Source organism: Nicotiana tabacum, chromosome 5 (genome assembly GCF_000715075.1).
Source record: "Nicotiana tabacum cultivar K326 chromosome 5, ASM71507v2, whole genome shotgun sequence".
NCBI classification, from domain to species: Eukaryota; Viridiplantae; Streptophyta; class Magnoliopsida; order Solanales; family Solanaceae; genus Nicotiana; species Nicotiana tabacum.
In genome coordinates, this window is record NC_134084.1 from 126,707,399 (window position 1) to 126,723,160 (window position 15,762).

At 35.1% G+C, this 15,762-nt stretch overlaps 1 protein-coding gene across 1 annotated transcript; it reads left to right on the forward strand.

Moving 5' to 3' along the window:
• The first annotated feature begins 2,236 nt into the window (after positions 1 to 2,236).
• Positions 2,237 to 11,630, forward strand: LOC107798297 (uncharacterized). The gene is made up of 12 exons (XM_016621266.2): positions 2,237 to 2,481; positions 2,653 to 2,780; positions 2,929 to 2,991; positions 4,738 to 4,859; positions 5,073 to 5,188; positions 5,274 to 6,081; positions 6,549 to 7,280; positions 8,591 to 8,812; positions 8,932 to 9,027; positions 9,110 to 9,304; positions 9,528 to 9,641; positions 11,020 to 11,630. The coding sequence occupies exons 1-12, from the start codon at positions 2,387 to 2,389 to the stop codon at positions 11,278 to 11,280; spliced, it is 2,952 nt and encodes a 983-aa protein (XP_016476752.1). The 5' UTR covers positions 2,237 to 2,386; the 3' UTR covers positions 11,281 to 11,630.
• The last annotated feature ends 4,132 nt before the right edge of the window (positions 11,631 to 15,762 follow it).

Genomic DNA, 15,762 nt, shown 5'->3' on the forward strand with positions numbered 1-15,762 from the left:
CCATCCACTAAAAAGACTAAGCTATGGGTGTTTTTGAAAGGGGAAAGGAACGTATAGGGTGTGAGACTCTGCTTGTTTCGAGAAATTTAAAAGGAAAAGGGGGTTGGGTAGGCGGGTAAATAGTTTAGGCCATATAGGTAGGAAAATTAAATTCTTTGGTCTTACGTATTAAAGGATAAATAGTTTAGACTTAATGGGCATAGAGTGAGATTTTCTCATTAAAAATATTATTAGCCTAATCCATCAACCTTTAGTTACACTTTACTCTATTTAAATCTTAAAATGCACAAATATAAAGATTTTTTTGGCATATATAATTTAAATATGCAAACTAAAATGCACAAATAAAAAGTACAACAACAACGAACCTAGTGTATTCCCATAAGGCAAAATACATAAGTTACCCCCTGAACTATGAACCAAATCCCTGTTATACACTTTTTGTGGACGAAAATTACTTTACGCACTCAACCTTTTCAAATTGTGCCTAAGACACACCTCTTTGTCAAAGTGGCAGGTGCGTGTTTTACAAACAAAATAAGGCGTCTGAACTGTAAAAACTATACATCTGATGCTTTATTTAAAGAGTCTAGATTTAATAAAACTTATCCAACAGTTAAATGAATTCTCTTTTTGTCCTTTTCCAATATCTTCCTTTTTGTATTTTTCTAAAATAATTTGATTCAAATTGGAGATAATATAGATGTTTACTATCCATTTTATCCACTTTCAATTAAGAAATCTGTTAAAATTGAAATAGATCGAGTAAAAATATCTGGAAAAATCGATTCAGGAAGAAATTTTTAACAATGTAGAAGAATTTGTAATAAAATCTTCAAGTGAGATTAGAAGAACAATGTAAAAGAATCTCCTCTTCTTTTTTTCCTTTTCAATGGGGCAGCCATGAAGAAAACCCACTTGTTATATCTGAAAAAATTTCAACAAAAAAAAATGCATCAGAAGGTAGGAGCAGTTGTTTAGGGTTTCTATTTCTTTTGTTTGAATTGTAAGGTGGAGGTCTGGGTTCTTTGGTGGTCGACGACAATGGAGATAACGAGAAGGCCGTGGAAGGTGAGTAATGGTGGTGGGACGATGAAAACTAGGTTATGTTTTTCATCTATCTATAATTTTTTCTTGAATATGTGTATGTTAATGGATGAAAGATGAAAGAGAAATGTTGATGAATGAAGAGATATGAGCTGAAAAACTCTAATTGAAGGCACAATGAAGCCCGAAGGAGATGAGTTTCGTTCCATTTTTTTAAAAAAAAAAAAAATTGGGTGGGATTTATTTTTCTTTTTCATGTTTTAAGTCAATGACATGTGTCGTTTTATGACTGGTGCGTGATATTACACATGTTTTGAAAAATTGGTCAAGAAAAAAGTGGTGTGTCTTAGGGACACTCTAGAAAGGTTGAGTGTGTAAGGTAATTTTCGTCCGTAAAAAGTGTGTAACATGGATTTGGTCCATAGCTTAGGGGGTAACCTATGTATTTTGCCATTCCCATAAATGGGGTCTAGGGAGGGTAGTGTGTACGCAGACCTTACCCCTACCTTATAAAGATAGGAAGTTATTTTCGATAGACCATCGGCTCAAGGCACAATGGAGATAAGGCAACAATACATTAAGGTAACATGCACGAATGACACAACATATAATAGTAAAGAATCATGAATAAGATAACACAAAAATAGTCCTAGTACTACTGGTAAGCCTAGGAGTAACACACTACTAATTGTCAACCTTCAACCCTAATCCTTGACCTCCACGTCTTTCTATTGTGGGTCATATCCTCGATAAGCTGGAGCAATGACATGTCCTGCCTAACAACCTCTCCCTAATACTTCTTAGGCCTGCCGCTACCCTTTCTCAGACCCGTAATGGACAACCTCTCACACCTCTTGATCAGAGCATTTATGTCTCTCCCCTCCACTTGCCCAAACCATCTTAGCCTCGACTCCCGTAACTTGTCCTCCACAGATATTTTTGATATTTTATGAAATAAAAAATACGAACAAAAATGCACACAAATATGAAAAAAAAGAGCAAAGATTTGAGAAACTAATTAAGACAACAATTATTAGTAGATGTGAAAGTGGTGCAAAAATTAGGCATTCACCGCGATTAAACAATAAAATATTTTTTTATTGCTAGAAAAAGAGAAGTCATTACGACCATGACAAAAAAAAAAAGTTACTCTATTACGAAATTTATACTTTCGCAATAAAAAAATCAAAAGAAAGTAATTTCGTAGCCGGTTTAAGTTTAAACCGGCTTTTGCGCACTCTACTCTTCGCCCACTTCCAGTAGAACACTGCTTAATGAACTTTGTCAGATCTATTTCTCACTCGAAGAGTGAAAATTCAACAACTCGTCGCCATTAGCTATGGCGATTAGAGCTTTTCTTCTCCTATTAATCTTATTCTCTTCGTCTTATTATGCCGTCGCTCTTTATGAAGATCAAGTTGGCCTCATGGACTGGTAAATTTAACTCTAAATTTGCATAAATATGGATTGAATTTGTTGGCGACATTGATAGTTGAACTAGTGAAGCTTAATTTGTGTAAAATACGAATTATTTAGTATCGCTGGAATAAAGGGAAATAGTAATTAATTTGAGATTGATTAATTGTTGAACAATTGTTTATGCAGGCATCAACAATACATTGGAAAAGTGAAAAATGCAGTTTTTCAAACCCAGAAGGCTGGTAGGAAGCGAGTTGTAGTATCTACCGAAGAGAATGTCATTGCTTCTCTGGATCTTCGCCACGGCGAGATTTGTGAGTTGATTATGTTCTGTTCACATAATTCAATGCTAATTATATTCAATTTGATGCAAATTTATTACGTTAGTACTTTGTTTATTTAATGGCATCTTGTGGAGGAAATTTGATATTTTGACTTTGTTTTATATCTTGTTATGTGCAGTTTGGAGGCATGTTTTGGGGGACAATGACACCATTGATGCGATTGACATCTCCATGGGAAAATGTAATAGCTTTGCATCGTTTTCTCTTTCTTTTTATTTTTCACTTATTATGAATTGGTTGGTAATTGGGATTTTTATTTTTAATAGTATATGAATTGCTGAATAAACATTTTTTCTTGTATCTCGAGCAAGCACACACTTACATGAGTTACATGTAACATGCAGCTATAGAAAGTTTTGTAACTTATAAACTCTCCTTTTGTATCATGTGGGAAGTGTTTTTGTTACAAGACAAGTTATGAAATCAGTCAATTCATGCCTTAAGGTATCATCTAACCATTTGAACTAACCTTAAGTGTGTACACCTAACAATATCCACCAGTGGATTACTTGGGATAAACACGGAACAAGTTCTCAAGTCGCACTTGAGTGTAGAGTAGATGTATCCTCACTATAGCATGTCATTAAACTGAATGAGAAAGAGATTTACTTTAAACTTAGGAATAGAACTAGAATGCAAAGATGATTCAAATGCGTAATCGGATGATAAAAAACAATGATAACTCATAAAGGTATAAATAGGCGAACATTACGAGTAAAACGAATACCTTTTCAAACTGCCACCATGGAATATGGACAGGACAAGTCGGCAGAGAAGAAAGATATGATGCTGGGCGCAAATCCTCTGGGCCTCAGGTGGTTGGCTGGCAATGATTATTTGGTTTAAGAGTGGTGGTTCTGTGGGAGGAGATATAGGAGAGGTAATAATAGAATGTCCGAAAGGTGGTGCACGTAAAAAGACACCAAGATGGTTAGAAGAAGAAAAAGGTGTGAAGTAAAGGTTAAAATAGCAGACATAATGCATAATGAACATTTGGTGAGTAGAAGGTGACATCCTTTCTTGACATCCCTTCTGAACTCTAGAATAACCAAGATATACACACTTTGATCATGGGGCTTAATTTTTGAATGGCAGAGGAAGGCCTATGATTAATCATATAATATGATGTCAGAACTTGATTCCCAATGTGGAACACTTACGCTACATGTACCTATTTATGGTTTAGGTATTTACACTTAGCTATCTAACGATGAAGTCTTCCTTTATCACCTTCCTTAAAAGGAGATGTTATTGTAAACTTGATTTTAGATCTCAATCCTAATGTGAGTGCCAGTGATTGGTGAGACTTTTTCACTGAATAACTTACCATTACTTTATTTCCTATGGTCAAGTGAGTCCCTTAACCTGGAAAATACTCTTGAAGAAAGGACATTTTCAGATTGTTTATGCCAGACCTAGTAGCTATAATTTCTTGTTATTAGTCTTTATTAAGAAGTACACTTTCTAATATATTTTATTGTATTTGCGAATAGCTTGAAGAAAATGATTAAAAGTTAGGACTCTGTCACTTTCTTTCTGCACAAGTCAGATGGATAATATTGGAAGTCGAAATTTGGACCTTCTGCTCTGTTTTCTTTTTAGAATAAGAACATGATAGACACGAGCATTTTAATAAATGAAAGTGTAAATTCTACTGTGGTTGAACATTCACTATGTGTCTATTAACTTAGTTTTCTCTTTTAGAAAGTTTCTTGTCTTCATCACGCGATTATTCTGATCTGAGCTTCTTTGGGTCTATTTTTAAGTTGGAATTTAATAAGTAGTAATGATGAAACATTCTGTTGGCTACGCTAATTGTTGCAACACTCTATTGTGTTATCAAAATAATCTTTTTGGGTATTACTTTAAAAGAAAATTATTGTCGAAATTAAATCTACTAGTTACCAGGCCATTTATCTCTTTGCAGATGTTATCACCCTATCATCAGGGGGAAGTATCTTAAGAGCTTGGAACCTTCCTGATGGCCAGATGGTGTGGGAGTCGTTCCTTCGTGGATCAAAGCCCTCCAGGGCATTGTTATGGACTCCAGTAAGTACGGAATTTTATTTTTCTATTTTTTCCTCTTACGAGTATTCTTGGCATGTGTAGAGCATCGAAAATTGTACCCTTTGCACTGCTGCAGTTAGACACGATTTAAAGTGTTAGAACCTTTAAGTAAGATACTTGAAGAAATGTGATTTCCATGTTAGCTTAAGGCCAGAAGTGAACACGATGCACAAATCTTTTGTTTTCTTTTTCCAGACGAACTTGAAAGCTGACAAGGACAATGTGATTCTTGTGTATGGCAATGGTTGCCTGCATTCTCTTTCGAGCATTGACGGTGACATTCTCTGGAAGAAGGATTTATCACATAAAAGGTTTGACAACTTACTGCAACTCATAGACCGTCTTCCTGTTTAATCTTAAAAAATGTTGATCATATATGTGCTCCTCCAATTGCAGCATTGATATTCAACATTTGATTCATCCAGAAGGAAGTGAGACAATTTATGCTATAGGAGTTGGTGATTTGTCCCAGTTTGAAGCATATATAATCAATGTTAGGAATGGTGAACTGCTGAAGCACAGCAGTATGTCATTTCCTGGTGGATTTTCTGGTGATATATCTCTGGTCGCAAGTGACAAAGCAGTGGTGCTGGACTCTTCTGGGTCAAGTTTAGTCTCTATAAGCTTCACCGAGGGAGAAATAAAATTTCAGCAGGTGGACATCGCCAATCTTGTTCAGCACATCTCAGGCTCGGCAGTGCTATTGCCTTCTAAACTTGAGGGAATGGTTGCTGTGAAAATTGGGAAATCTTTGTCATTCATCAAAGTAACCAATGAAGGAAGATTGGAGGCGGTGGATACAATTCCTCATGTTGAAGCTGTAAGTGATTCTTTGCCTTTTTCAGAAGGCCAAAGAGGTTTTGGGCTGATTCAGCATGATGGTACGGATATTCATCTCACAATAAAGACTGGTAATGATTGGAAGAGCCATTTACTGGAAGAAAGTTTCAAAGTGGATCAACATAGGGGACTTGTCCACAAGGTTTTCATCAACAACTATATCCGAACAGACCGAACATATGGATTTAGGGCTTTGATTGTCATGGAAGACCATTCGCTGCTATTGATGCAACAGGGTGCGATTGTTTGGAATAGAGAAGATGGGCTTGCATCTATTATAGATGTAACAACCTCAGAATTGCCCGTAGAGAAGGATGGGGTCTCTGTCGCAAAAGTGGAGCATAGCCTCTTTGAATGGCTCAAGGTACAAAGCTCCTAGAAGGCTAGAACTGTTTCGAAATTAAGCATATATAGAAGGCATCACAGCTTTTGATTCATAATTTTTCATATAAATACACAAATATCATTGTTATTTTAACAAAATGTATGTTGATCCCTAACAATTAAAAAAATGTTATGTTGATCCTTGATACTTTAGCTTCCTTATTTTCCAAGACTTTGGTTTGGGCCTTATGTTTAACTCCCTTATGAGTTGGTCATAACATCTTATATCATCTATTTGTTAATTTTAAGGTCGTAAGATTGTGCAAGATGTATAATGAATCTTTTTTATACTTATTATCCTTGATATAGAAACATAACAATGCAAGTGGTACTTATGGTCTATGATCTCTCTTGCAGTGTGTTTAAATTGCTGATATCTTTGACACCGATTTTCTATTTTGTTATACCTGACTTTGTGTCTCTTCTATCTCGTTCTTTTGTTGGAAGGGACATCTGCTGAAACTTAAAGGGACCCTAATGCTTGCCACCCCTGATGATATAGCAGTGATTCAGAGACTGAGGTTACAAAGTGCTGAGAAAAGCAAGATGACTCGAGACCACAATGGGTTTAGGAAACTACTCATTGTACTTACGCGAGCAGGAAAACTTTCTGCTATTCACACAGGAGACGGGCGAATTGTTTGGTCTCTCTTACTGAATGCTTTTCGTAAATCAGTGACATGTGAAAATCCCAGGGGGCTCAAGATACATCAGTGGCAGGTGCCGCATCATCATGCATTAGATGAGAACCCATCAGTCCTTGTGGTTGGTACTTGTGGACTTAATTCAGATGCATCTGGAATTCTCTCTTTTATTGATGTTTACAAAGGCGAGGAGCTTAATTACCTAGCAACTCTTCATTCTATTGCACAAGTTATTCCACTGCCATTTACGGATTCCATCGAGCAGCGCCTGCACCTGCTAATAGATGCTGAGGGGTATGGCCACCTGTTTCCCAGAACTCCCGAGGCAATTAGCATTTTTCAGGAGGAGTTGGGAAACATATATTGGTACTCAGTTGAAGTAAATAATAATGTCTTAAGGGGACATGCGGTGAAGAAGAATTGCGTATCTGAGATAGGTGATGACTACTGTTTTGAATCCAGTGACCTTTGGTCTGTTGTATTCCCCTCGGATTCAGAAAGGATCATCGCAACCTCAACAAGAAAACTAAATGAGGTATTCTTTTGCGTTTTTCTTTATTCTTTTAATATCAATTGAAAATATTTGCTGCTGATGGCTACTATGATTGGAGACTGTTCCGAAAGTTGCTTTATGTTTCTAATGTTTAACTAGGTCTGACGGGAGACATTGATGTATCCCATGACACTGTTTCCTGTTTCCTCTTTTTTCCTTTCGTGAAATATATGCCCCTTCATCTTTCAGATTGGATTTACTAGCTAAGTTATCGTGTAATGATTTGGTTGCTTTAAAACGTATTTCTAATTTTATATGTGATTTCCCAACAAGTTTGGGATTGAGACAGAGTTGATTCATTGATATGAATATTTGCAATTTACTTTGTATTATCCTTTTAGCTATCTGTGCCTCATGACATTGATTGGTTAGTGGCCCTTGGCTGACCATCTGCGTATGCTAGCGGTTGGCTACAACCTCTCTCTTTCAGTTACGGGTGTGATGATAACATATGTGTTTATTGGTCCTATTGCATCTGATTTTACTTCAATTATCTGCTGCGTTGGAAGAGGATTTTGTAACTTCAGTACTAATAAAGCATCAGAAGATGGGCTGCTTAAGGGATGAGATGCAGGGAAACTATCAGGGATTCTTTGGTATGAAATTAGAAGCTTGAAAGGTAAAAAAATGTGAGGATGATGGTATAATAGTTTTTGATATAGAAAGGGATGGGATGAAGGATTTTCAGGCTCATTAATCTTGCCAGGACGAACTGCTAACTTTGAGAAATCTAGTCCAGTTCTGGGGACAGAGAGGAAGAGGAAGTTGAATCCAGGCAATTGTGAAGGGTCTTAATTCTTATACTTAATAGTTTTTGAGCACCAATGTGTTAACTTGGAGATGAAGAATTCTTTTCATAGTATGATCAATGATGATAAGCTTGGTTCCCAAGGAAACTTGGGAGCCTAAACTTTCAGTTCACTTTCTGTTGACTCGTCTAAATCTCGGTCAATAGAATCCATTCATCACCCATTTACATGAAAAATGACGTAAAGGAGTTAAGTTTTTGACAGCTACTAGTACAGCCAAATGTAATTATTAAAAGATCTATGCAACAACAAATGTGGAAGTTATCTTGAGTGCATACTGACACCGTAGTTTTTATTTTGCGACTTTTAGGTGGTTATCGTGGTCCTTCGTTAGGTGTAGGTATTATTGAACCATATAATAATAATAGAAAAAAGATCACGTGTTTATGTAGCTCTAGTTTCTTACCAGGCCTTCTTTAACCTATCCAGCTCTTGATGCTGAATTTGTACATTGTAATACACTCTCTGATGTTATTCTTTCAGGTGGTTCATACACAAGCTAAGGTAACATCGGACCAGGATGTGTCTTACAAATATATATCTAAGAATCTTCTGTTTGTGGCCACTGTTACACCCAAATCTACTGGTGAGATTGGCTCAGTAATTCCAGAAGATTCCTGGCTGTTTGTTTATCTTGTTGACACGGTAACTGGCCGTGTACTGCACCGGATGTCTCATCATGGCTCGCAGGGACCTGTCCATGCTGTAAGTTTGCCTTGCTCTCCATTTATCAGCACTTGTGAAGATATTAGTTAGCATACTATCTTCACCATCTTTACTTTCAAATCAACTGAGCATTGTGACACATTTCTTTGTCTCTGAAGGTCTTTAGTGAGAATTGGGTTGTCTACCACTACTTCAACCTGCGAGCACATAGATACGAAATGTCTGTCATTGAGATCTATGATCAGTCTCGAGCGGTACATTTTGCTTCTGAAATATATTTTTCTTGTTCTCGTTGGTCGTGCATTTTTCCATATCTAAATTTGTAACTATCTGTAGGATAACAAAGATGTGTTGACGCTTGTGTTGGGAAAACACAATCTCACAGCAGCTCTCTCTTCCTACTCACGTCCTGAAGTGATAACTAAATCTCAATCGTACTTTTTCTCACATTCTGTGAAAACAATGGCAGTGACTGCAACAGCAAAAGGCATTACTTCCAGGCAGCTGCTTATTGGTACAATTGGGGATCAGGTTAGATTTACTAATTGTTTGTCTAAATATTTTTGCCTTCCTATAACAACTCTACTATTATTCATTTGGATAAGTTTGAACTTTCTCAATTGCTGTGCATCTCTGTTATGCTATAAATGCAATTTCAAGGAGACGCTTTTCTTAGCCTTTTCCAGGGAGACCCGTGATTTTTGTTTCCTTGTCTACATATACATTTAATGCTTCATCTATTGATATAATTCAGGTTTTGGCACTTGACAAGCGTTTTCTAGATCCTCGAAGAACAGTGAACCCTACTCAAGCTGAAAAAGAGGAGGGGATTATACCTCTTACCGACTCATTGCCAATTATGCCACAGGTGAGAACTTTCTTTCTGAACTTCTTGCAAGGCAAAGATGGAGTTTTCTTGAGCAAAGTAAAGTTGCATATCTTTGAGGCCAATATTTGATAGGCAAGGAGAAGATGTCATATGTATATGCTCTTGGTAAGAAGCAACATATTTGCTTCAATTAAAGTGATAAGTTGGTTGAATCTGTATCTCTAGGTCTCTATATATACACTTGGTTTTATTCTGGGTAATCCGATCATTTTCACTGTGTTACCTGACCAAGTGTATCAAAGGCTGAAGGCCAAACTTTCACTAACCATCATCCAGCTTTCCAATCTCATGGTTCGGTTAAGATGGCATTCCCATTCATCATGTAGTCCTAGATAGAAGTGCATTCTTTCTGATTATCCTCTTGTGTAAACTGAGCCCAAGCAATTGATATTGAATGTTCTTCTAGATTAGGGACCTGATTTTGAGTACTCTAGCTGCACTTCGAGAATGACTAGAGTCTCTTTGGGACATCCCTCTTGCTGACAACTTTATCTAAAGTCAGATGAGACACAGTCTAGCGACCATTTCTCAGATTCACTAATGCAGCCAGTTTGACTAGTCTAAATCATTATGACATCACCACATCATAATGAAATTTATGAATTCCTATGTAAAATAAATAATAATTCACAGGGTATAACAATGCAATGTATCTAAGGAAAAAAAGTTAAAAAATAAACGCTGGAGCACCTTGTATTGCAGCTAATATGACTTGGCAAACATTGCTAGAAATGAAAGAAGTCTTGCAAATGTTTATAGCATAAAAAGGAAAGAAAACTCCTACCGTTCCAGAAGTCTTGGTCAATGTATTAAATCGCTCTTTCATTAGAATAATTCAGACTTTGCTAGTTTGTGTGGTATATGCATGCATTTGATATCTTTTGTAGCAAAAGAAATTTCAAGCTACTTTATCAACAAACGGAAAAAAAAAAATTCAAGCTAGTAAATAGACTCATTCACAGTGATGTTACGTAGATTCGTTTTACATTTTTTATAGTAAAAGAAATATCAAGATATTTACATCCTTCACAGTGATGGAACATGGATTTTTCTTTGATGATATCCGAGCAAGTTTTGATGGTCTATGTGCCAATGATGATAGAAAGATTCCTAGAAAGATCTATCTCATATCATTTGTAGGAAAGAATTTTCGATGTATTACATCTTACTTTCTATACTGGTTGGAAGAACTTTTTTGGCCCTTCAAGCTTCTCTGTATACCTAACTGCATAATAAATACATGCTGATTTGCATGTACTAATTCAGGCATCTCAGAAGTTCTTTTTGATCCTTGTTTCCATCGGACGTTACTATCAATGTTGGTTCTTCATATTGATTTTGATGGATACTCCTGCAGGCTTATGTCACGCATGCCCTTAAAGTGGAAGGCCTTAGAAACATAATAACTGTACCAGCAAAGCTGGAGTCAACCACCCTTGTCTTTGCTCATGGAGTGGATCTCTTTTTCACTCGGCTCGCTCCTTCAAGGACCTATGACTCTCTTACTGAAGATTTCAGTTATGCATTGCTCCTCATTACGATAGTTGCCTTGGTTATAGCAATTTTTGTAACATGGATTTGGTCTGAGAGGAAAGAGTTAGAGGAGAAGTGGCGGTGACTCAAGTCCATATGCTACTCCACTATCTTCTGCCCTGTAATATTTAAGTCCTAACATTTTCTTGTTGCTTATTTCATCATAGATAGGAAGTTAGGGGTAGGCTGTTTATCTGTTATTTATCAGGTATAGAGATTTTGTAACAGAAACCTATCTTTACACATAACTAGGTTGTTAGCAGTAACATTTTGTTATGACAAGCACATGAGTTGACATAGAAACTCTTTCTTGTATGGGCATGATGGAGCCGAAGGACTTTGCATTTTGTTAGATGCTTTTGCATAGACTCAAACTTTGTCGACTATCATGCACTGATATTGTGTTCTTTATTGAACTCTGGTTTTATCCGAACATTTTCCACCGGGCTTCAAGCCTTTTGCTCATCATGTCTCAATTTCTGTGCTATGCGTAAACTCATGTCCAATTGTAGAGGCAGAGTATGTCAAGAGAGTCATTGTCTGCTGTGTTTTAGCTGCCTTTTTAGCCTTGTTCAAGGGATGCGCCCTATGCATATTTGCTATTTTCTGAAAACTACTTCCAGATAATTTGACCAAAGTATTGAAAGTTGAAATTGAAACACTAATTCTTGAAAATAAGTCATGTGCCTGTGATAGTTACCAAATGATAGTGTTCAATGTTCATGCTTTATATTATAGCTTCTAAAACTGTCAGTACTGAAGCTTTGTCGAAAACGTTTCAAAAACCATTGTCAAAAACGTTTATCACAGATAATTACCACCATTGTCTTTTGACCTAGTTTCTCTTCTTTTTTCTATTTTAATTTTTACTAGTCGCAATTCAAAAAGAAGGTAAAAAGAAAGAAAGGTAAAAGATAAAAGTGATTGTTATTTCATATCAATTAATCATAAAGCTTCGGAACAACTCTGATATATGCATTATCGATTCAGTTCAGCACACTGGTTATTGGTAAGATTAATCTGAATTTATATTCAATTTCGTTCTTAGTTTTGCAGATTCACAAATTAAGAACTACGTGAAATTTGGCTTTCTGCAATTCATGAGGAAACCATCATTCATCAAACCAATAAATATTCTATGAAACACACGCCTAAAAGCATCGCTAATATAAAACTTACAATGTAATTAAACATGAGTCAAAAAGAAATATAAACCCCTGCAAAATTTATTCAAAACAACTAGAGTACATTACAAAATCAGTTCATCTACATCAGGTAAAGGAAACCTCAAAATTGCAGCAATTCCTGTCAACTCAGCAAGTCTTTGTCCTACATCTTGATTAAATTGGACTACTGTCCCACCAGCTTTCTTAATTGATTTTTCCATCACTAAGTACTTTTGTCTCACCTTATTGTCCTCATTTTTCAAGATTTCCTTAGTAATTAAAAGGGTCTCAACTGCCATCAACTCATGTGCATATTCCACATCTTTAGTACCATAACATGCCCTTTTAGAATTCGTCGAAACCAAATTCATGAATTCATCCAACACCTTTGTGTCCATTGCACTCTGTATCCTTCATCATACTCATCACAATCTTATCGTGCAATATCTCCTTCACATTATTCTTATTCACCAAAAGTATACGCGACTTATTATTCTCTATTGATTTTATCTTCGACCTCTGTGCCTCTAACAACAAGTAAACTCGAAATTCATTTTTTATTGATTCACAACTCGCAATAACCACATAAGGAATAATATCCATGTCTATATGCTTCCTAAATGAAACGAAAATATTCTCGAAAAACCTCTTAGAACCGGAGTTACTTTTAGTAATTTTATCACCTTGTATTGTTGCACTTTGTCCAAACAAGAAAACCTGAGCCAATCCTTCCTTCATTAATATCAAAATTGCACTTTTTCCTTAGTTATTGGTCACTTCTCATTTTGGCCCTTACAATAATTCAATATACATATTTAATCATGAATTAATTACAAAATGCATTATTTGTCTCTTATATAGGAAATATGTTATATCGGATGACACGACAACAACACCATAAAAGATATACTTACCGACAACATACAACAAGAGCGGCCTAGCTACAAAATTATGAAACAATAAATAATTTTGAAGACTCACAAGCAAAATGGTAAGGAGAAAATAGGGATGGATTCATTGTCCTCGAGCTTTGAAGGCTGCAGCTAGGCGTGTTCGTCGGTCGGTATGGTACAATTTTTAGACATTTCGGTTAAGTATTTTGGTATTCTGTTTCTTAAAATGCTATACCAATACCGTACCTAATTAAATTCGGTATAGATTTCGGTTTATTCGGTATGAATATTAACTAGTGCATAGAGTACTCAAAAGTACAAAACTAAAAATGTTTGTTGACAAAAGTTTTGTCCGAAACCAGCAAATATCAACCCAGAGAGAGAAACTGTACATACAGGAATAAATTTGATCAATAGAAATATCTTGTTACTTGCTTAGAGTTAATTGATTAACTTGGAGAATAAAGGAAAGTAAAATTTTAGATTTCTTATATCTATATTATAATTAATAATATGTGTATTGTGTAATATAATATATATTTTGGTACGGCATCGGTATTTCGATATCTCATTTTAAAATACCAAATACTAAATTTTTTTAAAACTTAAACCAAATGCCATACCGAATACCAAATATTAAATTTTTCGATTTCGGTACGGTAATTTAATATTTACCAAATTATGTCCAGCCCTAGTTGCAGCCGGTCTTAAGAATTGAAACCATACATAATCATATAAACAATAAATATCATTTTTTAAAATAAAGATATCTATTCGTTTAAAATACGCTTGCGCATCATGTCCAAAACACCCTATCAATCACTGGTAACACATTACAGATTCAAAAATTCATATCAATTCGTTTAAAAAATTATAAAATTTCTTACTTTTGACGGGCCAATTTTAGAGCCCGTTTGGATGAGCTTATTTTAATTGACTTTTAAGTCAAAATAGCTTTTAAGTCATAAGTTCAGAAGTCTAACTTTTGGCTTTTGGCTTGTTTTTGTCATTTTAGCTTAAAAACAAGAGTCCGGAATAAATATTTTTTTTTGGACTCAAATTACCTTACCAGGTGTTTAAAAAAAATACATTTCTATATATAACGTGCAAAAACAAGACGCTATACATTAACGGTTACATCTGCCGTTAAGGTATAACGTCTTTTATTAATACGCAATATGGTCTGACGATTTGACTGCCACATATAGCGTCTTGTTATTGTACACTATATATAGCGTTTTCTTTTCATACGCTATACCCCAATTTAAATACTGCCCTTCGTCTTCTTCCCCGACCATGCTTTCCCCCATTTTTTTTAAAACCCTTTCTGGTCCTTCCCTACCCGTTATTTAAAAAAAATTGTGGGCCCCTCCCGTCACACAAAAGGTTAAGAACATAGGTCCCACATCGTATTAGAGCATTGTATTGTTGTGGTTTAACTCCTTCGTCTTCAAATTTTCACACAAAATACTCACTACATCGAGGTATTTCGATTTATTATATGTCCAAACTTGTATAATAATGTATATCACTGGCTATTGAATGTGTTTTCATGTCGTTTTGTGTTTTATTTGCGAAACTAGTATGTTATATTTATCCGAACTTAGATATTAGTGTTCTAAAAAAAATGTAAAATTGAGATTTAACTTTTTTATGTTAATATTCGAATTTAGATATTAGTGTTTCCATGTCGTTCTGTATTTTATTTGTGAAACTAGTATGTTAGCGTATTAAACTGTATAGTATTTTAGCGTAGAATCCTTGTAGTTTAAGTATTTCTTATAATGGTAGATTGTTATATATACTTTGTACAATTAAATACTCAAAATTATAAAACAAACACACACAAATTATCAAAAAAATTAAATTTGACACACATAAATAATCATGATAAGTTGGTGCTACTGGGCCTCAAATATCGAGCCTGGAACTCAATTGTTATATATAATTTGTACAGTTAAATACTCAAAATTATAAAACAAATACACACAAAATTATCAAAAAAGTGAATTTGACACACATAAATATTCATGATAGTTTGGCGCTATTTGGGTCTCAAATATCGAGCTTACAACCCAATTGTTATATATACTTTGCATAATTAAATACTCAAAATTATAAAACAAACACACACAAAATTATCAAAAAATTGAATTTGACACACATAAATAATCATGATAAGTTGGTGCTACTGGGCCTCAAATATCGAGTCTGAAACCCAATTGTTATATATACTTTGCATAATTAAATACTCAAAATTATAAAACAAACACAAAATTATCAAAAAATTGAATTTGACACACATAAATAATCATGATAAGTTGGTGCTACTGGGCCTCAAATATCGAGCCTGGAACCCGATTGTTATATATATACTTTGCATAATTAAATACTCAAAATTATAAAACAAACACACACAAAATTATCAAAAAATTAAATTTGACACACATAAATAATCATGATAAGTTGGTGCTACTGGGACTCAAATATCGAGTCTGGAACCCAATT